At 45.4% G+C, this 27,940-nt stretch overlaps 1 protein-coding gene across 9 annotated transcripts in view; it reads left to right on the top strand.

The window, feature by feature from the left end:
- The first annotated feature begins 912 nt into the window (after positions 1-912).
- The window catches only part of LOC126542792 (uncharacterized), a 53,087-nt gene continuing 26,059 nt past the window's right edge, over positions 913-27,940 (top strand). The window contains exons 1-6 of one of the 9 annotated variants that reach the window (XM_050189857.3): positions 913-1,273; positions 7,310-7,405; positions 11,146-11,514; positions 13,952-14,110; positions 22,420-22,566; positions 26,303-26,488. In XM_050189857.3, the coding sequence (XP_050045814.1) occupies positions 7,344-7,405; positions 11,146-11,514; positions 13,952-14,110; positions 22,420-22,566; positions 26,303-26,488 (923 nt within the window). In that variant the 5' untranslated portion in view covers positions 913-1,273; positions 7,310-7,343. Of the gene's footprint in view, positions 1,274-6,636; positions 6,856-7,309; positions 7,406-11,145; positions 11,515-13,951; positions 14,111-22,419; positions 22,567-26,302; positions 26,489-27,940 lie in introns of those variants that run through there. The other 8 variants (XM_055077462.2, XM_055077463.2, XM_055077461.2 and 5 more) reach the window with 8 other exon arrangements.

The following is a 27,940-nucleotide window of genomic DNA, read 5'->3' as shown; positions in this document are numbered from 1 at the left end:
CAAGTGATTCCTGCCGTCATGTATTTTGTTGCGCACAACACTGTGATCTCGATTCATTGCCTGCAGTATTATGTGTGTTCCGGTTTACCCTGCACTTTTCAGTACTACAGGGTGTTCAAGACAGTGACGTCATCAGTGGAGCACGACTGTGTACCGTACTGGACCTCGCGGCCAAGGCAACCATAAAAGTGACGACGTTTGCGGCGTTCAACGTAGCTTTAGCCCGTAGCAGAGGTTACTATCATCATCTCTCTTTATTATTTTTTTTTTACATCCCCAAGCTATAGTATTAGGTTTGCTATCTACGCGACTCTTGATTTAGTTAATTATGCTTCACGAGGTAGTCAAACTGGTTTGAACGTGACCCGATGAGCTGCTCGTTTAATCTTAAGTGACCTGACATTGCACCAGAGCACAGAAGCACTGACTACATTTAGTAGAGCGATGAACGGGGCTTAGTTGGTGCACGTTCATTATTGCGCTTCGACTTTCCTTCTCGTAGTCGTTCATGTATCCAGTGTTAAAACTCAGCGCATTATAGTCATGGCTCACAACAGCTGAAGCGTGTCGTTTTGGTAAAGTCGCCATCAATAACTTACTGAACGCAGGGTCTTAGAAAAAACATCCGCCGCGCCTGGGCGCGTAATGCGGTGTTCACATGGTGTTCACTCCTTAAAGAGGCTGCATGCCGGAACTAAGCATAAATCGAGCTTTTCTCTTGTTTTTTTATTTTTTCCCAGAGCGCCGCCCCGAGAGTGCATAAATTGACACCAACAGTGTGTGAACGCAATAAAGACCCACTGCTACCCTGACGTTTCGAATCTTTAAAGAACGAAGGCAAGGACCCCCCCCCATCTTTTTTTAATATGAAAGGAAAGAAAACGTATTCAACTCGTTGTCGGTTGGCAGCAAGGCGTCTTACGATGATCAAGTTTTCCGCTGTGGGGCGTTTCACTCTTATCTCGCTTCACAGTAGAACACAGGGTTCGCCTTCTGCGCATGCCGGCGACGGCGTTTGGTGACGAGCATCTGTGTTTTCGCGGGCACGGAAACAGTCACGTGGGCATTGCTTTGAACTCATAAAACATCAAAATTCCGGCACGCTCTTCTATACTCGGCTTACATATTGCGGCGTTGTCGTATGCGCCATCACTTTTTGTTCAGTTTTCTTCCAAGACGGTGGCCCGCTCCTGGCTTGGCTGCTCAGTGCCGTGTCGGCTGCCTGATTCAGCTTGGAAAGTGCGCCGACCGAGGCTTCGCTACTGTCAGTAGAGTAAGTTTTCCTTTCACGACCGCGCTGCATCTTCTTTCTGTTCGTGTGGCAAGCACTTTCTAGTTAATGTTATGTTTCTGTATAATGTATTCCGCGTTCCGTTTTTTGGACTTGCTATAAGCGAATGTAAGTATGTTGTAGCGACTCCGCCTTACTCGTGTCATTTCTCGAGACATTGCATATTTCTTCGAGTTGCGCCTATGGTTGCGCTTTCAGTGCCGAATTATGGGGCTTCGTGTGGCAGCATGGCTTGCAAGTGCTCATCTGTGCTGCCTCATTCTATGAAGCGTTTCGCCCTCTGCGACACTCATTGTTCTCGACATCATTGCTGGCAATGAAAGGCAATTGGAAAATGCGCGTTGTGTGTGTCCACGTATCGACCTGTGTACGGAAATACCATTTGATGATCGGCTGCGACTTTGAGTCCATCGCACTGCAGGGTGACATAATAAATTAAATATGAATTCATCTATTTCTCCATGCAGTGAAAGAGAATTTTGTTACACGAGGTTAGATTATGCCTTGAGACGTTGAAGATCACAAACTTGGCATAATGACTCAAAGGCGAGCAAGTCTATGCATTTTCAAGCTTATCTGGGCGGCGCAACACAACTCAGGTGCAAGAAATACTAGAAGGTGCACAGGGCCTTTCTCCACAGCCCATGTCTCGCCTCCCCCTCCCCCCCCCCCCTTTTTTTTTGCGCGTGTGTTCTCTTGCCTAGGTTGTGCCGCGGTGCCCTATAGCTATCAATAAATAACTTCTTTTCGGGTTTGAATTGAGATGTTTGATGACAGTTACACTATTCTTGTCGACTGCATAGTTTTCGCAAGTGCGGCGTCTTAGCAAAAACGCATTTTGTTTCTGAAGGAGGTAACGCAGCTTTTTTTTTTTCTTTCTTTCTTTGCTCGCGCTTGCTTGCCGTATTCTGATTGTGTCAGATAAGATGCGCACGCGGTTTCATTCGATTGCTACTGCTGTCGCGGGAGTGTCATTTTAAACGCTACCTTACGATATATCGAACTCCCACGTTTGCGCACCGGAAAAGCACCGCGCCTGTTATGCTTAAGCAGCTTCCAGTCGCATCGCACTGCGTTCCGTGTGTACAGGTTGTCCCAGCTAAGTTTAGTCAAGCCCTTAAAAAAAAAAAAAAACTGAAAAAGAAAAATGGTGTGAGACGTGGCTAGAGAAGTGGCTACGTCAGGCAGCTCGACCGACGATAACTGTAGAAGCATCATTCAAAAAACACGGAATTGTCCTCCACTTCCGGCGGCGTTTTCTCTACTTCCTTTTTAAATAAAAATATGTTGAAAAACAATTATGGGGTGTTACGTGCCAAAACCACTTTCTGATTATGAGGGACGCCGTAGTGGAGGACTCCGGAAATGTTGACCACCTGGGGTTCTTTAACGTGCACCTAAATCTAAGCACACGGGTGTTTTCGCATTTCGCCCCCATCGAAATGCGGCCGCCGTGGCCGGGATTCGATCCCGCGACCTCGTGCTCAGCAGCCCAACACCGTAGCCACTGAGCAACCACGGCGGGTAAAAAAAAAATATGTTGATCCATGAATACCTTCACGACAAAGGTTAAATGTTAATTTTCGCTTTTCCTTCCTGTTTGGCTGTTGCCTTGACTCGCTCCTTTAGTAGATTACTTAATTTCTCAACTCCTTGCGACTTTTGTTTGCAGTTGCCAATTTTGCTCGAAAAGTGCTGTACAATTAGGGAAAAACCAGACGATTAAACGGGTGACAGTCATATTGCTTATGGGTTTAAGGGTTGTTGCAAGGTTTGATGATGGACGCTGTCTTGCTTTATTTTACTTTACACTTTATCTAACCCATATCGCGGGTATATGGTTCAGGGGATCTGCCAGCGTCGCGGCTAGCTCTCACTTGAAGAAGTATGAAGCAAAAGGAAGAGTTACATGCAAATGGTGGTTTCTCCGGCTGCAACTCGTTCTACGAGCATACAGACCAGCTGACCACGAACCGAATCCCTTTCCTGGTTCCTGGATCAATCTAAACAAAGAAGGTTGAACTAACGAAGCAACAGCGATGCGCGTGATCGTTGAATTGAGTTAATCGACTAGAGTTAATCGCGCGGACACCGAGTCATTGAGAAAACTGGCCTGCACAAGGAGATGCCTATAACTACCGCCAACCAAAAGGAGTGAAAAAGGTAGCAAGATGTTGACCGCCGAATAGCTGTCAAGTTTCAACATTGATTTGGCGGTGCTTTAGGAATGTGTCGTGAGGAGTGGTGGCGTGGATGGAGGGGGGGGGGGGGGGGGGAAAGGGGTCGTGCCCCCCTCTAGTTACGTGCCTGGCCCCGGGCATCAGATTTTGACGCCTAATATATCTGCGCCTGTTAGATTCATATCTGGAATGTTTGCCGCAAGGATTGCATTGAATATAAGCCGGCCAGTAACCGATATGTTAACGCTTTACATCAGTTAAAATTGTCTTCCCTGTATATGTACAACGCTAGGGCAAGGGCCTCTTTGTACTCTCACTGAACGGCGCATTACTTGCGAGGTTTCCACCGCAATCGTTTCAAACAGACAATGTAGGATCCCTCTTGGCAGTTGTACTCGGCGAGGTGAATTTGCAGTCGATAAATAAGAAATAAAGCTCTTATCATACCTCTGTACTTCTATAATGATGTAGCTGAGAACATAACTCGTCTGACCTTGTTTGTTCGCCTAATTCTCGTTACGGTGGCATCTTTCACACTATACTCGTAACGGTTCGCTATTACTGAATGTTGTCTGCGATACCACAACTTGGTTTCACCAACTGGCAGCCTAAATCGCGATCGATGATGCGTGAACAATTGCACTATTAGCAGCACTAAATTACTGAACAGCTAAAACGACGGAGCTATGGTCGCAACAAGTGATTACACATAATTGGCGATGAAATTAGTCAAAGTTAAAAGGACGACAGTACTGTAAACATCGCCACACCATGGCAATTGCAAACAGCGATTGAAAGAGTTCGTGAATTTTGTTAATCGAACACTCCGCTGCTATACCTGAAATGAACTGGTGAGCGCACACGTGCACATTCCTCAGATTCTTGATTTCCTTGTTAATGCGAGCGAGCCAGGTGCTTCGACGCTTCTCGGACAGCACACTTGTGCGCAAGCATTGCCAATCAATGCAGTTGTGTGCCTTTTGTGTTCGTCTTCTGTGCAGAAGACTTGCTAATCGCGCTGCAGCCGTTAAATGCGCATACCTTCATGACTGCTGTTCGCAGTTAAAACAGAGTGGAGTCTGTGTCAGATCAGCTTGTCAGAGACTCCGTAGTTTTCTCTTCGTTGCGACCGGCAGTTGTGCGCGATTATAACGCCGCTATCACTGTCAATGCTTCGCCCTTCAGGCGAAACCACGGCGCACGAGCGAAACTGGCAATAAAATTTACAATGTAGCAATTATATGTGCGCTCGAGGTTGCAGCCGTTGTCACTGTATTGATGCGCGCAGTGCGCTTGTCTGCTGTGGAGCCACGCGGACGCAACGTCACTATGTGCTTGCTCTCGCTTTCAGTGCTTCGCCTTTCAGGCGAAACTGCAATTTTTTAGAGCGCAGCTCTTAGGCGCCCGTTAATGCGGCGAGCGTCGGCGTAACCGAGCGAACGAGCACAGCGAATGACGAAAGCGAACGCGCAGCGCAGCGGTGTATGAAAGACGCGAGAAAAAAAAAAGAGGGGGGGGAGGGTATGGCGAAAGCGTGAGAAAAACGTAGTGCGGTGACGATGGCTACGACATGGCGCCAGAGTAGCGCGCGTCGTCTCGGAAGTCTGTGCGGCGGTTGCCCTGAATCTCGCCCACGTGTCACCCACGGGCTGCCTCTTGAGATCTCCATTTTAGCGATGCACTCGCGCCACACTTCGCTCCGTTTGCATCGTGTCGCGCGAGACAGTTTGTGCGCGCCAGCCAATATATCGCGAGACGAAGACACATATAGAGCTGCGCTCAAATTTCGCATTAGGGAATATTGTAATGAACGGTGATCTTTAAAGCGCAAGCTTTAAAACCTCGTCGAGCCGAGTTGCGCCGTCGCCAGCAATTTAATCTTCATTTGACCGCAGCTGCGCCGTAGCCTTGGCAACGCGTCACGTGACTCGCCGAGCCATCGCCGGCTTGACGCATGCACTCTCCGCAGATGGGTCGCCGCCTGACCACGTGACTCGCCGCGCTTGCCTATCATTGTGAGCTTGGCCATGGATGAGAGCGTGACGTCTTCTCTGAGCGTTGCGCGGGAGCGGGAGGCTTTGAGCCGTCGTCGCCAAACGGCGTTTGATCCAACCCCAAAATATCACCCGGCGAGCTGCTTCGCTGGAGAGGGTCCTAAATGCAACAGGCGTCGCACCGTCGCGATCAATGTGGCGACCGCGTTCGCGCTTTGTCCGTTTGTACTTCGACGCTGCGCGTGTTCGAGGAGTCTCTTTGCATGTCTAGCACTTTCGCTTTTCCTGTGGCACAACAGGCGTCGCACCGTTGAACGATGCGTGTCGACCCAGTTCTAATCAGTCACGTCTAGCTAGCCACCTAGGCACAGCCGTCATACCTAGCTTAACGATGATTGTATACGTAAGTATAATTACAGTTAAATCAAAGGTTAACCAAGTGAGACCAAGACTTAACTAGGCTTTCGCTTTGTATACCCAGGTTTAGCTGAGCCGCAACCAATTTTTCTGACGTTACTATCAATACGGCCACTCCAGCCGTACTTGCAGCGTTAATTGGCGTCATATGTCCCGTTTGAAGTTTATCCATGACGTTTCCCAGGTAAAAAAAAAAAAAAAAATGCGCCTGGGGTGCGTCGTTTAAGGCGCTTTAGTCCCGTCCGCACGATGCAGCCAGTTAGGGACACAAAATGGCGACCAGGCATATGTGTCGGGTAGCGGCTAAAATTTCGCAGTTGACGCCACCCTAAAACAGTGCTCTCATGCAGGTTCCTTATTGGGACACTGAGCCTACATCAGACAGTTGAAGCCGCGGAAATAACGCTAGCTGCGCGGTTGGTGAACGCTGGAGGCGTAAATACATGGTAGTGCGGAAATGCGCGGCGTATAGACAGAAGTGAAATGCCGATAGGAGCCTGTAGTTTCGGAGCAAGAAGCGGCGCAGATCGTGCCCCGCTTTTGGAGGCTCTAGCTGTCGCTGTCAGTGCTCTTCGCCTGCACCATGACAACCCACCCGCTTGTCGACCAAGAGCGGCGTCACCCGCTCATGGTCGCGCTCGACACACCCCGTCTTCACTTTGCGAGTTTCAAACGCCGCTGCCGCTGTTTCTGAACAGAAAGCAGAGAAAAACAACGATGGCAATCAAGAGCGAGGGCTCGCGCGCTCTTGCCGTAGGCGCGTTCGGGGCACGCGACTGCCGACGCTGGACGCCGGGTTTTCGAGCTCTCCTGCCTGGCGACTGTGCTGCACGTCCCCGGTTCGTGCGGGCGTCGCGGGGTCTCGGAGTCTCGAAGGCGAACCGGTCGTGTTGCGGCCGTGCGGCTGCTGTCCCGAGTGCCAACCTTGGTCGTGCCGAGGCTTCTTCGCTCGCCTAGCGGGTGTTGTCGTGGGGGTGCGAAATTTGCCACCGCTATCTTGTCGGCGGCTGCGTCTTACCCCTAGTCATTAGCGCGATTCCATTCTGAGGCAGTCATGTAGGGCTGCTCGTATTTGTGTCTGAACAGTAGGCTAGGCCAGGGTCAAAATCGGCTCCTAGGGCTTGAACGGGGAGCACGCGCCGCGTGCCACTACTGGCTTCGTTCTAGGCCTACTTCCAGATCAGAACGTTCGACGATTCCACGTTCGCCTTTTGGCTCTGAATTCTGTATTGTCGCCATTATATTTTTACGCCCGCGAGACGCGGTTTCATTATTTTTGAATGCCGTCGGGTGTTGGCGACGCCAGCAGCGTCCAAAAAAAAAAAAAAAGCGAGAGGCGTCTCTGTAATGGCGTCTACTTCGAACGCAGCGTCTGCTTCAGCCCCAATGCGTGATTGCTGCTTGTGCTTCCTTTTCCTCCTTTTTAGTGCATCTACACGCGGTCATTCAAAAGAGTGAAGAATGGAGGCCTGCGAAGAACTGGCCTGCGTAACATCCGAGCCTCAGGAGCAGTCTGAAGGGAGGTGAGTTGTGCACTGCCTCTCTGCAAAATCGTCAATTGAAATAAAGTGTAGTTGTTTTTAGTGACTGTATGACACAGAATGCTGAAGCTAAAGCTGTCAAGGTGAAAACAGAGTCTAAGTCACGTCTGTGGTCATAAAACCAGATGAAGCGCAACACTTGCGTTTACAGGTCTGCCCCTTGGCATACAACAAATGTGGCAAACGTTCATAGTAAGCACCACATTCAGAGCAACTAGAGACTGCCCGGCGTGCCTATTCATCTTTGTTAGCTTGCAAAGTCTGTGTGGCTTATCAAGCTACAGTATAGACTTGTGTTAGGGCTGCACTCCCAACTTGGAACTCTTTTGTACCAAATTTCAGCCTGCCAACGGAGAAACAAGTGCATTTGGTGCTCTGATGCAGTGCGCATGTATTGGTGAATTTTCGCACACTGTGTACTTCCCCGTGCGGTACTAAATGGTTAGAGTGCGGTTGTGCACAAGATACGAGTTGTGCACAAGTCTCCGGCTGTGCCGGCACCATTTTGACCAATACGTCTGGTCCCGTGCAAGGGTCGCACCTCATTAAAATTATAGAAAAAAAAGTGCGGTCCTTCCACGTGTCTTTACTGTGCTTGGTCCTCTTCTATACACACCTCGAAATGCGGAAACACTTGTGGACTTAGATTAGGTGCACATTAAAGAACCCCAGGTGGCCCAAATTTCCGGAGTCCCTCACTACGGCATTCCTCATAATCTGATTGTGGTTTTGGCTCGTAAAGCCCTATAATTTATATCTTTCTCCTCACCCCCCCCCCCCCCCCCGTCCCATAGAAAAAGTATTTCAGTAAACAAGGAAAATAGATGAAGCAATACTGTGATGTAAATTGAAGCTTAATGAGCAGCCACTGAATCGCCATTCTAATTTCACTGGTCAGTGTTTGCAGTGATATTTGGCAGCAAACTGCTGAGAACTTGCTTTGGATCATTAATTTTTTAATGAAATGGAACATGCATCTTAGGCTGGCCAGAAAGCTTATGTGCCTTATGTGTGTGCGACTATGAACCCAACAATAGCTTGCATTGTAATTGTACTGTGTAGTCCCCTGAGCCATGGCATACAGGCTGGGAACTCTGTGATATATAAAGCAGATTTTCTTCCTTCTGAATGTGACTTGAAATTGAGGACTGCACTCCAAATTGGCATTTTACCCGCCGTGGTTGCTCAGTGGCTATGGTGTTGGGCTGCTGAGCACGAGGTCGCGGGATCGAATCCTGGCCATGGCGGCCGCATTTCGATGGAGGCGAAATGCGAAAACACCCGTGTACTTAGATTTAGGTGCACGCTAAAGATCCCCAGGTGGTCGAAATTTCCGGAGTCCTCCACTACGGCGTGCCTCATAATCAGAAAGTGGTTTTGGCACGTAAAACCCCATAATTTAATTTTCTTTTTTTAAATTGGCATTTTGGACTTACTTTCTAGTGCTTCCTTCAATATGTTAGGGCTTCTGAATTTCAAATAAATTTTTTTTTTCTGCAAGCTTGAGGTCTGCATACTTTTGCTTACAGGTGTACTAGCAGAATCCATTGTATTAGCACAAGCCACACCCACAAGCTCATTAGCACTTCTTGCAACAAATTCCTTATCTCTTGCTCAAATTGAAGTTAAAGTAGCATTGCTGCTGTTTCATGACATATTCTTAACTTTTTTGTACTTACTAGAAAGCGTGTCGACTCAACAATCACTTAAGGGCTCTGGAGAAGATAACCGTGGGCCAAGGCTCTGGACAGAACAGGAAATCAAACCGTGACAAAATAGCCTTTCAGGCAAGCAGATTACATTGAGGTGTAAGATGCAGCAATGCCTAGGGGCCTTTGTGAACACAAAGTGAAAGTCCTTTTTTCAGATAAACATAAGGCTGAAGCAGTTATACAGCCGTTTCATAGACGAAAAGTGGCCGCTGTATACATGAGAGGAGAAAGGAGTTCAGTTCGTCTTTGCAGGCAGTTATTTTTGTGGATCACCGAATGCGTGTCGAAGGATGAATGGAGGTTGGTTGGAGGTAATGTGTTACATGGAATATCCAACTTGGGAAAGAACAAAAGCAGAAACTGCCTGGGAAATTGGGAGTGTTACAGATCAATTTTGTTAAATTTTAGAAAAAGTCCCTACATTGCCACATGACAAGTTTAGGTGCCTCAACTGCATACTAAATTTGTGACATACAGTTCTTGCATATCATGAAAAGCTGCTTTGGCAACTTTATACTTTTCTTATTCAATTGTGGAGAATATAAATTTGTTACTTCAAGAAATTCATACTAAAAAAGATTAGAGATGTACAAGGGTGAAAGAATTGTTGAAGTTTGACAAGTGGGGAAATAAAATACAGTGTACACATTTCTTTTGACTGCACCCCAGAATTCTAAGTTCAACTACCTCTTGATGTGAACTTACTTGAAAAACACTTAGGAATTAGTCATTTATTTGTCGTGTGCTTCTCATTTTCTGTACTGTCCCCATGAGCTATGACTGCGCTAGAAAATACCCAACATAGCCATTATCTCTAAATAGGCCTGTCCTCTCCAGAAGCAGTGATGGCTTGAGAATTTCCTTTCATTTGGAAAATTTAGTGCGCACATTGCAGTCTCAAGATTGAAGACAGGTTTCAATGAATGTTCATTTAGTAGAAATGCTCAGAATAGCACTAGACTTAGATTAGTGCTTAATATTAATTATCAATAAACTTTACTGTATGTAGATGCCCCCTGTTTCTTTTACCTCATCCACAGCTACAAAATTCTCTGCCTTGAATATCGAGAGTGTGGGCAAGCTTTACCCTTGACACGAGTGTTAAAATTCTGGAACTAAATTTATAGGGGCATCCCTTTGGCTTGCATGCGTAAACATTAATTGCCTTGCAAATATGGCCTTGATGTGACATGTTAGCTAATGGTAATATCTTGCAGTATTTGCTCATTACGGATATTCGCTTTTGCACCACCATGCTGCCACTTTCTCACATTCCAAAGTAATTCCTTGGCTGTCATTTATTAGGCCACAGTTATCGCAGTGAGAATGACATGCAGTGGTATCTGTAATGCAAGTTATTGCTTTTAAAAAAACCATTATTATGTCTCGCCTAGTGACCCCCGCATTTATTCCACAATAAATGGCCTGCATTGCAGCAAGATGTGTAGCTGATTTTTTACAATATCCCTTTGTATCCTGATATTGCAATACTCGCTGTATATTACGAAATAATTGGTAACACAGACAAAGGCCATCTTAAGCCTTCTTAGAATTCTGAATAAGCCGGCAAAGAAAATGGTTTTTCCGAAGACGGCATCAAAGTAAGGAAGTATCCAGGCTACTTTGTTGTCCAAACAAAATAGTGGCTGAGCGGCCTACATAGACGCCCTGTGCAACGTTTGCTTCCACACAAGAAAGCATAGTCGCACAATTTGTGCTTCAAGTAAACCATGTTTACAAAGTGTTACAGTAAACCACACACAGTGTTAAAATATAATATTGATATTTGTTTTTCTTAGCTTCTTTTTTCGACCTGAGGTGGTGTCAAGTAGCGGGGATGCAGTCTGTTGCTTTGATTTGAAACTGTTACTTGGCCAGCATTGACACTTGTCTACTATGGTGGCCAAGTAACAGTTTCACCATAGTAGACAAGTGTCAATGCTGGCCAGAATTGGAATGCATGCATAAAATGCATTCTTCATGTCTGCTTTCTTTTGGCATCCCTCGCAGCAGCAACTGCAGTAGCAGCAGTGAGCAGTCAAATGCTGAAGATGATGAATGGAGGCCGTGCCGCCGCAAAGCGGTCCGCCGAGTCAACCTTCAACGGTCGCAAGCCACCAAGCTGATGTGGCAGCGCAAAAGGGCTGCTGCTCTTCTCCTCCAGCAGCAGCTTGAGGGAAATGCTGGGCATTTGGGGCCATCAAGTGCCAGTGGCCCAGTTGGCGTAACTGCTACTTTGGACCAGCAAACGGCAGCCATAAGCCACTCTATGAGTGCACTTGCTGTGAGTGCACTCTCCAAATGCAAGTCAGCTGCAACACAACTGCAGCCACCCAAAAGGAGGCGCCGGTTTCCAACCAAGGCGACTGGTACAACTAGGTGCGTAGAGCAGATTGCATTTTTCTTCTGTGCAACATGCAACTTAGGCTTAAGAGTGGTCAGGGTGTCTACCAGCGGGGAAAACTGGAAATTCTCTGGGATTTTGAATAGTCTAGAAATACTTTGGAAGAACTCGTGGAATTTGTGCTTCTATCAGGGAAAATGAGCAGTAATTTTGTTGAAAGGGAACCAAAGTCGCAGTAAAGCTGGCTCACTAACAGGAATCGTAACGAATCCTTTGACACTGTGTCGTCCGCTGGAGGGGAGTAGCCAGTGTACATTCAACGACCGACTTTCCGGACGCCCGATAATAGGGACTGCTTCGTGGCACCACCACCTACCTCATAGTCAATGTATAAGAATGTCTGAAATTTCGGACGCGATAACCCTTCGCCGTCCAATTTTCCTTACTTTTTGCCGTGACCACAGGTTCGAAACAGTATTAAAGCCACCACCACCGCCATTTTGATTACGTTGCCACCTCAAACTAGTGCTCTTGCACGCGGATCCGCTGGCAGCTTTGCCATTCTGTGCCGTGTTCTTAATTGAAAGAATTCACTGCTGTCAGCAATGGCACCGACTCCATCTTTGTGGTCCTTGCAATCGGCTTCGAAGGTCGGATAGCACGGCGCATTTGATAATTTCGGTTCCTGAAGGTCAGCTTCAGCAATAACTGTTACGTGGTGAATCATACGCAAATGTATTGCAGTACAAGCGTGGGAACGGGCAATTGTCACGGCACAGTGTATATTCCTTAATTATACATGCATGCACCTGCCGTCTCCTGTCGCAATACGAGCAACAATATGCCAAATAAATGTACTGGCAGGCCTTCACAGCTTTTTCGGGTATGCCTGTGGCGATTTGAGCCCTTAAGGGCAGTAAAAGACTTGCATTAATTTTGTCAAACTACTTGATTTTTTCCGGACGTTTTCGTGACCCTTAGGGAGGCCGGAAAATCGGACATTGACTGTACAGGATGCTTCATATGGTTGTGGGGTGAATGTGCGGTGGAAGGAGGACGAGAACAGAAACAACCTACGCATTGAGGAATGAACACGAAAGGAAGCGTGCCACCGCTGCTTTGAAGGAGCTTGAGCTCAAAAAAGTGTTGACTGATGCAAAGATGCAGGTGTCCCTCATCCAAACCAAAATACTCTCTGAAGCAGTGAAACGCAACACTTATGCGTTGTGCACGGGCTGACACTATGTCAGTACAGTTGAGGTTGGCTTTCTAGCTGCTGAGAGAGAATCTAGCTTGTGAGAAAGTTCAGGCCTCGTACCAATTGGCTTGCTATCAGATGGTAGAAATAGCTCATATTCGAAAATATTTGCTTCTGTATGCATCTTCTTTTTAATCGTATATAGAGAATGTTCGACTCGATTTGCGTTGGGTTTTACTATTCTTTTTGAAGATATTTGCTGTGCATTTTACTAACCTTGCCCTTTCGTTTTTCAATAAAGTAAACACTACTACTTGCTATTCAAACTGGATTAGGTCGTTTATTTTTTAACATGCTTACTAGAGAGCGACAGCATCGGGCAACATAGTGTCAACCTGTCTTGGCATAAAATGAAGTTCTGTGTCATTCAAGGAATTTTGCAAAGGCACTTTGGGAACACCTGGAAAACTCGGGGAATTTGGAAATGTCAACTTGGTACACACCCTGGTGGTTCACAAAATGATACAGGGGCTGAACAACAAAATGCATTGTTTTGACAAAGGAACTTGTCATCAGGGCCCTGATAAGGACTGAAGATGAATCCCTTTGCCAGAACATGTCTCCAGGTGCAGGCTGCCATCGTTTGGTAACAATGTCGCACTAAGCCATACAGTGGCCAATGAGTGGCCGGAGCAGTGTTTGCATTGTTATCAGACTCTCGTTTATACTTGGTGGTGTGGAAAGGGGTATTTTTTTATTGTTGTATTTCTTACTTGAGTCCACCTAACGAATGTTATTGGATAACACTGTATAGTGCTGCTAGAATGAGTACATGGGCACACCTTTGTTGCTGTGGCTCTGCATTCATTGCTAAGAATTACTTGCCACATTCTTTTTGCTCTTGGCCACATTGCGCTGCCTGCAGTTTCATACTTAAATGTTTAAAAAGAATGTTCCATATTACAACTACCGACGATCCCATTGTGGTTGAATAATTGCGATGTCAGATTTGCCATTGGCGATCTCGGTATGAAACTCAATGGAAATGTTAACGACTGAAACAGCACAACAGAATTGCGACACGGAAAAAAACGAGGGACAATACAAAGTGCTTTTACAGCACAACAGAATTTTGCCGCGGAAAAAAAGAACGAGGGACAATAGAGTGCTGTTCCAGTCGTAAATGTACTACGACAACTTGCCCTCTGTTCTTCCGGCATGGCCCAAGCGAGTACCTTGCTTGGAACTGTAGCTTGGCTGTGTTCTCATCACAGCAACGGCGGTGGCAGCAGGGCCAGTGGTGGCCTGGGCAGGACCAAGCGTATGCCCTCTGTCAACATGAGCTGGCAGCAGCGGAAGCTGGCTAAGCTTCGCCTGGCAAGGCTCAGGGCTCGTGACCCACTTTCTCGGGCTATCTTCCGCCGTGACTCTATGTCAGTACCTTGCATGCTACTTCCTTCCTTTCTGCATGATTCTTTCCTCTTCTGTCTTTCCATCTTTTCCCGTGTTAAATTATACGTTGTTTCTACCTTCCTCTATTAACGCTTTCATAAGTAGTGCAAACAGGGCTGTATACTGTGACGATTCGCTTGGGAACTAGTTTGCTCTGGCTGTTACGTCTAGTTACGTCACTCGGAGAAATAGTTGAATGTCACGGCGCAAGCAAGACCAATGAACGAGTGACGTTCTGCCATAGTCGCAGCATCGTTTTTGTTTGTACTTTGGGGACCATATATTAATTGAAGAATGTTGCTAGTTTGGTAAAAAAAAATTTGCTTGTGCACAACACTTGCACATTTGATTTCCAGTAATAACTATGAGCTTTCGACGTGGATGGCTGGTGGCTTAATTTCATCTATTTTATTTTTTGTTGCTAGGTGGTGCACCATACGTAAAGCAATCAATGCAATTCTGTACGTTTAGGCTGTCGCTATAATAGGATTTAATTCAGCTGTGGCTGAGCTTCTTAGGGCGGACAATTGCGATGAGAGTTCAGTCTACACCTCCCACAACTTTGAGAATCTTGCCGTGGTTAGGGAAGCATTCTTGGCTGTGACTTTGCCCTGCACTTTGGAGAGAAATCTTGCACCCCATTTTCTTTTTTCCTCAACGGTAATGACCCTAGTGATGATAATAATGATGTGACTGAATGATGACTGCGACAGCTGAATAGCTTCTACATTCCAGACGCACTGCTAAAAACAACCAGTGTCAAAACAAACTCAGTGCGTACAGCATTTGCGACACTGTCAATGCTACTAAATCTTGTGGTCTGCGAAATTCTAGCTCATCGCAAATCCATCGCACTCTTTTCTTGGAGAGTATAAAATGTCTTTAGAACTCTCCTTTGCTCATGTCGAACACGCTGCGCTGTTGCCTCTAATCATGTCGTCTTTGCCCAACACTTGCCAGCAACACAACCAAAGAAGCCGCTGTTGGCGTCTCTCTCGTCGCACTAGCTAGCGGAAGACTAACAGATGGCCACAGTTGCCCTAGCAACCCTCAAGATCATGCTCACGACCGCGTGCGGCGCTCGAGCAAACCACTTCCCCGCGGTTCCGCCCGTAGAGGATGAAAGGTTCGCTTCGAGATGATTGACAACCTGTGACAAAAAAATTTGAAGTCGCACCTACCAGGAATGACTACAACGAAGTGCCGACCAATGGCGTTCGTGAGAGCGAACCGGTTCCAAAGAGAACTGTTACAGAATACAGCCCCAGCATGTTGTTTGCACCCTTTCACGGACAAGTTGCTATGAACACTGTGGCTTGTCGTGCATGTGACCTGTGCTTATGTACCCAGAGTTGGTGGCTGGTCAAGAAACTTCAGATTTTCCCTCGAAGAGTTTCGTGTACCAGAGATTTTGTTGTTGGACTAGTTGGTGCATGATATTTAGAATGAAAACAGTTTACACTAACGAGACAAGATGAACAATGGCAGTTGCTTAGATGGCTGTCTCCAGGTGTATTAAGAACTGGGGATTCAAGACAACTTTCCTGGCCTAGGCTCGCAGCAGTGGGTTCCATGCTGCAATTGTGACATCCATGTGACAGTTGCCAACAAAATGTCACTAATTCATGAAGAACTGTCGTACTGTAGGGTGCAGACCTATAAGGGCTTAAGTGATATTCACTGGGCAGGAAACCTGAAACTAGCACTAGTTTTCAGATGACTGCCTCTGAGCTTGCGGCAAGATGCGCTGGCACTCTGCGAGTCATTTTCCCACAAAGCCTTGTTTGGGTGATGGGAGGTAAAATAACGTAGAGCATGTGCGTTTTTGCTTGCTTCGGTTGCATACCTTGATTTCATATTCTTGGTATTCTTACTAAATGAACGTGTCTTAAGCGATGACATCCTCATAAAGGCAAATTTTGCTAATGAAAGGGAATATAGGAACTTAATGCACAATTTATAGTCTCCACCATTGCCAGAAAATTAAGCTGATAATGTATTCTTTTGTAATCCCCTATTCTTAATTACTCAAGGCAGTTACCACTGAGACACATCGTATAGGCACCCCAACCATTTACTTATCAGTATGCTTCCCTCTCTTGTTCTTGTCTGTCCATGCTCCTCACCTTTTTGCCCTTCACAAGTACTGCAGTGGCATGAATCACTATGCGGAGAGGGTGATTATTTATGAGTAGTGTCCTGAAATTGCCTCTACGTGTAGGAAAATGCGCCACTGCTGTTGTTTTGCATGCATGGGAATACTGGGGGCTTCAGACTGATATCTTTCCTCAGGAAATTGGCCATCTTGAAGCTGCATCTGCCAACTGATTTTCCATCTCTTCGTGTTTTAGTTGGTAATGAAAGACTTGTATAGTCGCATTAGTAATTGTGCTTGCGCGTAGTTATGTAAAATCTTTACAGTATCTCCAGTGCCGCCAAATTTGAAAGAAAGGTAAGGCCTGCACCAATTGTGTGTGCTAGTTGCACTCAAATGTTCTAGCTTCCTTTCTTTACTATATGTGGTCATGCATATATGCAACATGTATTATGGGAGATGCAAGGCACATTCAGAAGATTTAATTCAAGTAAACATAATCTGCACAGCCATCATCATGCTTCAAGCCAAACTGCAAGTAAATAAAAGCCGAACCTTCTATCTACTAGCATATGTGTTAGTTTTGCTAAAGAAACTGGCATGCATGTGACACAACAAACATCATGGAAAATACCGGCAAGTATTATGAAGGCTGCTTCAACTAACTTGTGTTCGAGCATCAAACTCCCTGCTGTATCGCAGTGATTATTAATTTATGCTTGAATTACACTGGTGGCAGAAATATTTGCAAGATATGCATGGCAGGGTAAAGTAGGTCTTTCCAGATCTGCACGTTGGTGCAACTGCCATTACTACTCTGCAAAAGAAGTTGCGAGGCCCATTTCTCCATCATGCAGACGTGCAAATTTCTGCTCGGATTTGGCAAGAAATAGAAACGGAGGCTGTTTAATAAAATAAAGGCATGTTGAGCACTGAACATTCGTTTATTGTGTCCTTGTTTAATTCTGTAACTGGATATTCAGATAATTGGAACATTTCTTCTAGTCTCGTGAAATAAGCATTTCCCATATTTTACTGAACACTGAAATTCATGCAGTATATGAATAGCGAAGTTTAAGGTAATATTGGCATTGTACTGTGGTAGTAAAAATTGTAAGATTCCTCTATTCATTTCAACCAGCTGCAGCACCACATTCGGAAGGAGGTCCACTTCATGAAAGGGCACAATGACGATTACAGTGCTGAAAACTCTACTAACATTTTTGCCAGTTAGGTTTGCTAAATTCGGAAGGTCGGGGAAAAAAAAAAAACTTTCCTCAAATGCTAGTAGACCTACATAAGAGTAAACAACAGCCACAAAAATCGAATGACATTTGTTGCCAATGTCCAGCGTTGGCCGCACACTTGCCCCAGCACTGCTGTAATGTACGCACTATATGTACCATTGTACTAATGCTGCATGCTCTGTGCCAGCCCGGCATGCAGTGGTGCCCTCACGCATGTCGAACTGCTTGTCATGCATTTTTATTATGGATAACGTAGAAACTGGTGCTGTGTGGTAGCAGCCAGCCTGTACACGTATTGAAACTGCACCATGCGAACACGTGCACACGTGAAGCACAAATGATGCATGAACACACTCTATGTGGCCTTTAAAATAGTGTTTAAATGGCCAATATCATCTTTTGGCAATAACAAAAGTCTACTAGCAAACGTTGCTAAATTGAGAAGCGGCTCTCAACTTGCCGAACTTCAGCGTTGATTCCTGCAAATCGGTGACAAGTCTTGTGCGCCGCTGCCATATGGGTCTTTTGCAGGCTACCAAAATGTGAATGTGGTGTGATAGCTTAACACCAAAATGCAATGCAAGGTTTCTTCTCTAAATATATAAATTGTGGAAGTTAATGTGGGAAAAGCCAAATGGAGTCGGATTCATTCTTGCCAATTGCAGAACCCCTATGTTCCCAGAGGACGTAAGCTTGGACGATAACTTTTGCCTATACCATCATACTTGCATGACGCAGTGCTGAACCAGCCAATAAGCCCACACTGAAAATGATAGCGCCGAAAGCAATAATCTAAGAATACGTTCCCATCTTGAGAACCCCAGCTATAATAGTGGATATAGAAATAAATGTAGCTAAGAAGCAGCGATTAGCAGAAATGAGAAGGCAATGGAAAATGTAATTGGCTAACAGTAATGGAGTAAATGACTGTGGTTATGGCCTCTGTTTACCATTAGCAGCTTTGCTGTTGTATTTCCGTATGCTTCCTTGCATACCAAAATGTTTCCAGTGCTAGGAAGTTGTTCAATATTTGGCACTGAAGTAAGACACGAAGCAAAGCCATGAACTTCCCTAAACTTGCATGTTGTTTAGTCTCTAAATTTTGCATGTACAATAATTGCAATGTTTTGCTAGCAGGATTTTAATGTCGCCATTCTCGTAACCGGGAAAGAAAATGAGATTGTTCTTTTGAGTATTGGTTCAATATTAAAAAAGCAATTTAGCTGCACAAAGCAAACAAGGATGCAGAGAAAAGTAATGCATACCGTGAGGTATGTGTTCACTGCAGGAACTGCAGCTGTATGCCAGACTTTGAGGGTATTTAAAGGGACACTAAAGTGAAACAATAAATCAGTTTAGACTAATCAAGCATTGTTTGAGAACCCTGCAGGCAGTCATTTCAAAAATAGTTTCTGTTAGATGAGCAAATGAAGGTCCAAGTATCAGTATTTGAATTTCGCGCCGAAACCCCAGCGCCGGTACATCAGCGTGACGTCAGGGATTCCAAAGTATGTTTTTGCATTTGGGCCACGTTGGCTGAATAAAGGTTCCCGAAACTTGCCATGTTTCATAGTTGGTTCCTTTACAACACAATGTAGTCAATCTGTACCGCTACATATAATTAGCAGGCCCTAGAAGATGCCATCAAAATCAAGACGTCGCAGCCCCCACGTGCGGGAACTTAAGTAGGCGTCGCCACCCGTATTTCGTTCTTGCACTTTTTCTGGCTTGCCAAACGTCTTATCGTTGTTAGAGTGGTGCTTTTGGTGTTGTAGAACGGTAATTTAATGATGCAGAAGAAATCATTTTTCACTTTAGTGTCCCTTTAAGTTCCTTTCAAGGGCACCAATAGAGCAGGAGGTAACAGAAGTTCTGACAAGCAAAATGCTTGGACAGACGCATCTGTGTGCCATTGGTATTTGTTGTGAAAATAGCTAGCTTTGATTAGCAGGGGTCAAGCGATGAATGTTGCTAAGCAAACATTTTGAAAAATGGACTTGTCTTTGTCAAGGCAGCAATTTCTTTCCTTGGCAGCTTTTATGAACGCGTATCTTTCCCCCTTGTTTCAATTGCCGAGAAGAAAAAGCTTGTGTATAGAGTAGGGTAAGAAAACTGTCAAGAAAGGGGGTACTGCTGTTGGTTTTTCCAGAAAGTAGAGGGACAAACGATGAACAACCTATACTTGTAAGCAGGCATAAGTGATCTGATGGGTCTAGTTTTTCCACTAAAGTGCAGCTAATAATTTGGAGGACACATAAGCTTCGCTTTTACGGGGCCCCCTCACCAAGTCTTGCCATTTTGAGCTGACAGGCGTAGAGCATACAATATGTGATAATGATCGTGTTTGCAAAGTATTGCATTGCCACGCGCCACAGAAAGATCTGACATTTCAAACCGAATGCCATTTTCCTTTCTCCTCGGGGCCACCGTGCTCCAAGCCGGAGGATGAAGTACTCGTGTTAGTGCGCCTATGTACACACATGTTTGCGCTGCGACGTCGCTCATGGTGACATGAGACTTCGAGAATTATTCAAGACATCTGTTACATCTGTTACCGAATGCCATTTTCCTTTCTCCTCGGGGCCACCGCGCTCCAAGCCGGAGGATGAAGTACACGTGTTAGTGCACCTATGTACACACGTGTTTGTGCTGCGACGTCGCTCATGGTGACATGAGACTTCGAGAATTATTCAAGACATCTGTTACTTGTGTAATATGTTGCTAGAATAGATGAATTAAAGCTTAAAGAGAGGATAAACACACAAACCGAATGTCTGCATGTTTTTGTTTTACTTCGTACCGCATCAAGAGATATGTACAGTGTACTTCCATTTCGTCTTTGTTCCTACGTCGTGCAGTTGCGCGCAGATGCCAAAAGCATGTCATTTTCTACCGTGTTCCAGCGTGCGATCATGCTGTGTGATCTGCTTGTCTGCCTCGGCATTCGTGTAGCACAAACATATACCGCTAGTCAGGTGTCCTTGTGGACATCGTGCAAAATCGTGTGCTGCCTGAAACCAGACAATCGCAACAGCTTGCACACGACGGCGTCAGCTGAAGTGCGCCGCACTGCGAAAAAAAGTGAGGAGAAAAGAATGAAGGTGGGGCCAGACGTATGCGTCCCGCGATACTCGAGGTCCAGTATGGGACAATGCGGGGAAAGAATTTCGCTTGCAAAGGCTAGACGGGGCAAGTGGAGAGAGCGTCTGTTTGCGGTAAAGCTCCTCCTGAAATCATGGGTTCGCAGCACTGAACTATTTCTATCTTGGCTATTAATCAGCCGATTTGAAAAATGTTTTGTGGCAGAATGCTCCCTAGAAGATACCTAACAACTTCCGGGATATAACCAAAATTTGCTATGGGGCCTGGTGACGGGCCCTTTATAAGAGTGGAACGCGATAGCATTCAGAGAGCTCTGACTGCTTCAAACGCTTGCCTGCAACTGCAGCTTATGTAACCATGTTTTCCTAGAAACGCTGGCAGCGAACGCCATGCATGAAGGCAAGCTTTCTGGTTCTTACACCTTGACTTTTAATGCCATCTGCGTTATGAAACAAGGACAAACCTAATCTCATTTGCCTTATTGTCAATTCGTTAAATGCATTAGCCAGAACTCATTTGACAGATGCGTACTCTCAATACCATAGCTTGTGTCACGAAGTATAATTTTAAGTATTTGAAATGGTGTCTATCATTGAAAGAAGAATACAGCTGAAACTTAAGTGGAATTATGGTGGCAAAGTATAATATAGTGGCTCCTTATTTGCACTTTTGCGAGTGAAGAAATTGTCTTGCTTCTCTCCCTCAGTTAGATTAAGGTAGCACTGCCTATCCCTGGCTGTTGTGGCACCTGATGTAGAAGCTCCAGGAATTGCTAAGCCTTATGGGCACATAAGGAGACGCGCGAAGTGGCAGTCTCACTGCCAACCACAATATATCTCACTGCCAGCACACAATTTATCTCATTTTTAATCTCGACATCCCAGTTGAAAGTTCATAGCAACTCCCACTATCCCTGACTAATTTTGTTGCAGTGTCTATCCATCAAGCGAATGCACTCGACATGGAAGTGTCTGTCGTAGATAGCGTGCTGTCGCTTTGATATATTTAAGGCTACATACCCCTTCAGTCATCTTGGCACATTCATTCTGGGCTATTGTCGAAGAAAGGGAGTGTGCCAATATCGCATATGCAAAGCTGAAGTTTCTGTCTGTGCACATATCCAGTGGCACATACCTAGTGACCCATGTTGTCAGGTTGGCAAAACAGCAGCAAGCAACAACTTGGGTCACTGGATATGTGAAAGAGTTCAGATACATATCACAAACTGGGTGACATTCCCCAAAAATGACAATTGCATAAAAAAAGCGTTCTTATAGTATTTTCTTGTTCTTTTGTGCTTGTCTCCTATGTAGTAAACTTCCTTCTGCATGCTCATTGGCTTTGTGCAGTTGACGTCATTTTCAGAAAAAAAAAAAGGCACAGGGAGACCCTAAAGCTAATTGTCTCACTATGTGGCCTTAATGAAATGAGGTTCAGCACTTGTGATAATGAACTATATTTTGTGCTGCCATTATTTTGTGAAAGGGAGGGAAGGGGAAGGTGGGGTATACAACGCCAGTAAAAAACAGCTGCATAAAAAATGCTTTTCGTTGCGATGACCTTGCTCTACCGAGGTGCTACTGTATTGTTTAACAGCCACAGTAATGTGAGCTCTGGGTGTTGGCAAAGGGTTTGTGTGCAGTCCAATCAACATCTGTAGGGAAGATGCCATAGCTCCCCCACCCCCACTTCAGTTAATGCTTCTTTATCTGGCTTTAACTACAAAAAGTTGCACATTTAGGTCACTTTAATTGGACACTTAGGCTGCTGAATGATGCTCGATACTTTTAATATTTGCCACAATTGTTGGCTGACTTCTGCTTTATTCTTCTTTTTTTTTCCTCAGGAGATTTTCAATGTGTTGGTCTGACACCACACTGGGATCATCACTTGCTGGAAAGCCATCTGTAAAGCCAAAGGAGGACAGCCCCAAAAACCAGCAGTCTGCTTCATTTTTTGGGCTCAAGGCTTACCGCCACATCAATGCTCCTAGGTAAGCTTGACTGAACTCACCTGAACAAAGTTTCTGATTGCAAAGTATAATTTGGATTACTTTTACTGCATAAAGGATTAATTTCTTGCAGTTCTCTGTTGTGCTGTTATGACAAGTGAATTTGAGAAACAGATAAGAACGAGAAAGGATGTGAAGATGATCCTCTTTCCGGTTGATAATGTGAGCTCAATATATTCACAATGCCAGTTAATCAAACTTGTTTGGTTGGCTTGCTTTGTTTTCAGTGTCTTTTGCAGCTACAGTCGAACCTACTTATAGCGATCCCAAGTATAACAATATTATAACTACCACAATTCAGTGCATTTACGACCCTCCCTATGGAAACTGCTTCCAGATATAACAAACATTTTCTAAATTGCCATACTGCTACATCAAACGCTTCAAACTTGGTCACGGTAAAAAACAAAGAAGCACACGTGACGTGCTAAAGCACGGAAGCGGAACCAAACTGGCCGCACAGCAGCGCACGACAGCGCGTGCCCCACTCCAGTCCAACAGTGACGATGGTTCAGCCTGGGAGATGAGTGAGTGACTGCCTCGTGTGCGGATTTAGGAAGCCACAAAAGAAGAACGTCATGCGTGGTCACGTGTTTTCAAGGCATGGAAGCATGCCATGCGCAGGATAAACAGCATGGCGCAGGGCGTGTGCCGGTGCGATATTGGATGCCACGACAGCGCCTTGCATTATGATTGTTTCAACAATTTGGAACAACCATCCGTCTTTCCACCATGAAAACAACTGCCGCTCAAGCATTCTTGTTGGCGCGGCCAGAGTTGATGAGAACACTGCCACCACCCGATGTTTTACAAAGGATCGGCTGTGCTTCGTTTATGCATTGCTGATTTCTGATCACGGTTGGCGGCGACATTTTACCTTTGAAACATTGCATTTTTTTGCCCAAAGTAACATGTATTGTAATCTTACGGCTGTTGTGTGGCTGATGCGGCACCGTAATGCCGACAACCTTAGTAGAATGGCAGTGTGCCACAATAATTTCTGAAGTTTGCGCTTCCGACCAACTAAACTCTTCATTCTTGTGTGCAGAATAAGTCGTCCTGCTCGTAGTAAAATATATCGCAAGCTCTCAAATCAAAAATGGTGGCTGCATTCAGTTTCAAAATGACAAGTGATCGGAACTTTACACTCTTTTGAAAGAACTACATGATGACGAATTTCCTTCTTTAAATGGCTGTTTCTAACTGATGTCTGCAGCTGAGTGCAGGAACGCACCAGGAATAAAAATGAGAATGAAAATCTGGTTTTCGCACCAAAGTGCTGCCCAATTATAACTGCTGATGCAATAATATTTTAGCATGTTTAAGGGCGAGTCCATATATAACAAACTACTGATACAACGACCACTTCTCGCGGAACTACTGAGTTCGTTATACAGTGAAACCACATTTAACCGTAGTTGGCCAGAGCTGAAAAAAAGTATGTATTGAACGCTAGTACTGCTTAACCGAAATGGCACGAGATTGCCAACTTACCTGTCAAAAACGGAACTCTGAGAGAGTGCGATGAAAGGGCAAAAGCATGCTGTACTTATTCACTTTGTGCGAAAAGGTGTTATTTCATTTGATGCCGGAGCGGCCTTACAGCAACAACAGTGGTCTCGTACTTACTGAATCTGCGAGCCAGCTTCTCGGCCAGCCCTCTCCTCTCGACAAACACTCGCATGGCAGATTCTTCGTTTGCGTTGCATATTCTCCATGCACGGGCGTAGCAGCACTGAAGAAGTCGCAAGGCGCCTTTTTCATTGCGGGTTGCTGTTCTCGTCGCAACGATTGCATTCACGAAGCTGACTTAATGTGCTGTCGCATTGCGTGTCGTCCTCATCACTGTCATTAAGCGACACTTCGGCAACAACTGAGAAAACGATGGCAAAACGTTTAACCTTGTAGCTGACATCTCCTCGCGGTCGCAGTGGTGCTGCCGAGCAATTTTTTCACATTTCAAATGCCACACACCATAGTCAACAGTAGATCCCTGCTGCGGGCCAGCGCTGACTTCTTCGTGCCACATTCGACAGCACGAATGATGTCCAGTTTTTCTTTTATGATGAGCACTCTGTATTTTTATCTGAGCTTCGGCTTGACACAAGTCCTAGCTTGTGCGACGCCACGACGGTCTCTGGCACGGTGTCGAAATGATGTTGATGTGGCTTCACACGCAAACTCACAGGGTGCTTGGAGGCCATTATTCCGATCTTTCCGATCTCTGAGGCTTGTTGTTCTGCCAACCGCCCGATGGGGACGATGCACCGCTGTGATTGCACAACGAAAAGTGGAAACTCTACGGGTTAACCGATACGTACGCAGTAAGCTGGTACTGTTTATGCGGATACAAAACTCATTATGTTCAATGGCCGCTGAGTTGGGGATTTGACAGTACTACTTTTACAACGAAACTACTGTTTAAGCGGGTATGGTTTAACGAACGCTGGAGTACTGCTGCTCCAGCGAAAGCTACATTTTTGACATTCTCTACCATGACAAAAACTTGAAAACTGGTTTTGTGCCACTTCAGATCCTCAGTGCATCAGAGCTCGGACGTGACTGCTGCCCTTTGTGTTACTTAGCTTAGAAACCCCACCACAAATCCCGCCACCGGGGGGAGCACGCTACTGGCGACTGCAGCGCTCCACAGCAATTGTTTCTTTAGGGACAAACCCTGTACATGTACTCAAACTCGCTGACACTCACTTTTGCTTGTGCCTGCGTAAACTGGCACTCACTTCTGTTCATACTAGCCTCCACTCGGACTCGCAGCACTTGTGCTGCTCATACTTGCGTCCACTCACGCACTTCATTTCATCACTCAGTAATGCTCTATCTCATGCCGGTAAATGAACGCGGAGCAAATATGAGTCAGTGTGCCCGAAAGTGAGTGTGCCAATCTACGGTCCGTAAGCCTGGACTCTTGGTCCTGTTGTCACTTGTTCAACACTACAGAAAACCAACACAAAATAAATGTCCAGGACCCCCGCAGTGGCTCATTAGCTATGGTGTTGTGCTGCTGAGTATGAGGTTGTAGATCCAGTTCTCATCTACTGTTGTCACACTCTGATAGAGACGGCATGCAAAAACGCTTGTGTACAGGGCTTTGGGTGCCCGAAAAAACCCCAGGTGGTTAAATCAATCCAAAGCTTGGGACTTCAAAACCCATAGTGTAATTTTTAAAGCACTTGGCATAAAAGCTGTCAATGAGCTCACGAAAAGGAAAAAAAAGTTAGTTATGGTTGTTGAGAAGGCAGCACAGTTTTCTGCGTGCCGCTGTTTTCATAACCCTGTGAATGAACAGGAGACTGGAAAACAGTTGCTTGCACAAGGGACGAAGTAGATGAGACAAACACTAGACTATGCCGAAATCGTAAGCCATAATGCAGTTTGGAATGTGCTTAAGCAGCTTAAGTACATTCTGTACTTTCAAATTTCAGAGGTGCCTAAGAAGGCTATGTGGGCCTGCAGTAATTTCTTGTGGTGATTTTGTGGATAACAGAACCGCCAACTCCTGTTCTTTGTTCCCTGGTATTGCTTACTCACTGAACAAGTGGAATTTATAGCAAGAGGTTTAGCTGGGAGCAGCGTGCCTGTCCTCTGGCTTTTTTTCACTGTCCCACATAACATTGCTCTATGCTACCAGCATGCTTGACGTTTTCATTTGTTTTTCCCTGCCATGATGCATTGTGCCATAGCATGTGTTTCTGGCCAGCAGTGCTGCTGGCAGTGCTGGAACAGTGGAAGAGCTGCCCACAAATCAAGTGGCAGTTAATGGAGTGAGTACCAGGCCTGGTCTGGAGAGAGCATGTCGCCCCAAGATGTTCCAGAAAGATGAATCCTCTGCATCGGAGGACTCTGAAGATGATGAATGTGATACTGCTGATCCAGCTGAAAAAATGTAAGTAGTTGCTGCAGTATGGACAAGCGCCTCTGTACTGCATTCCTTGTGCGACCGTGCTTGTATGGTGCGTGCTGCAGTCACCAGGAAGCATTTACCTTCTCAAGTATAACTGAAAAGAGAAAGGATGAACTTAATGTGGAGGTGGATGGGTTTCGATGCCATGGTTGGTGGTTGTGCAGGGTTACTGCAAAGGTTACTTTTCTGCCTTGGGGTAGCTGAAGAGGTTACTTAAAGGGACACTAAAGAGAGATTATTACAGCTACATCAGTAAATTACCCTGATACAGTACTAAGAAATTTTCTTGCCATGAGAAGAGGCTAGATAAGCCAGCAAAGGCACAAGAACCTAAGAAAGGGTGGCAACACACTTTGGAAGTTCCTTCACCAGCTCGCCATGACCTAGTTTACAGAATTCACAGCCTAAACTAAAAAACTTGAAATACACAGATGCATGGGCACTGAAGTTTGTGTGAAATTCAAAATATTTAATATTTACCGTAATTTTCTCTTCTAGTAATCAACCTATTACTGCAATATTTGTGAAAAGTTTTGAAAGGGTAGGTAATCAGCACAAAGATTCCAAACTGATTCAGTGTTTCTTTTAGTGTCCCTTTAAGCTTTCTTTGTGGTGCCTGACGAGTGGTTGGACTCGGGAGAGGGGAGTGCAGGAGGTGAGTAGGTGGAGAGGGACGGCACCGAGAGGAGGAATGCATATAAGGAAAGGTAATAAGTCATGGCATTTGGTTGGCACAAGCAATTTTATCAAGCTGCGGCATTAGAGTAGAAGTGCAACTCTTGGCCCACTTTCATAAGCGAAACAAGAATACGAGTAGTAGTGATGTGCCCATTTCTCTCCTCCAAAGAGAGGCACACCTTCTAGTGCGACCCCCCCCCCCCCCCCGAAGAAAACTCATATTGTCACATTGTAGTGACAGTAGAGAGTGCGTGTTAAAACTTTGAGTTACAAATTTAACTCTTTATTGGGCAAACATGTGCCCAGCAAGACAAGTAACACTTAATCACAACTATAGCAGCAAGAAAAGCCGGCGATTGTTGAAAATTTGATCTGCGAATCAAGCATGACTGCTTTTATACATGACTCCACGAGGCTTCCAGTGTAATCGCTGGTGCCTGCGTGCCTTTCAGAAAGTACTACAGAATCTGTTATGCATAAAATCTGATTACACAAGGTTCAGTGGGAATGTATACGCCAGATAGAATCAAAGACAATATTCAGTAAGTTCCAATCATGCAGGCACGTCTTGTGCTGAGCAATAACATTAAGTTGTTAGCAGGCGAAACGCAGCCCCCAAGAAAAGGAGAAATAAGTACACTAGTCAAAGCTCCCCACTTAAAACTCATTGTCCTGATGGTGCAAACACGAGCTCAAAAAAACTAAAGCATACATAATGAAAAACAACAAAGTAACAAAAAACAGTCCCAAAGTTCG

Source organism: Dermacentor andersoni, chromosome 2 (genome assembly GCF_023375885.2).
Source record: "Dermacentor andersoni chromosome 2, qqDerAnde1_hic_scaffold, whole genome shotgun sequence".
Taxonomy (NCBI): domain Eukaryota; kingdom Metazoa; phylum Arthropoda; class Arachnida; order Ixodida; family Ixodidae; genus Dermacentor; species Dermacentor andersoni.
The sequence above is the reverse complement of the archived record's forward strand: the minus strand, read 5'-3'. Positions and strand labels throughout refer to the sequence as shown.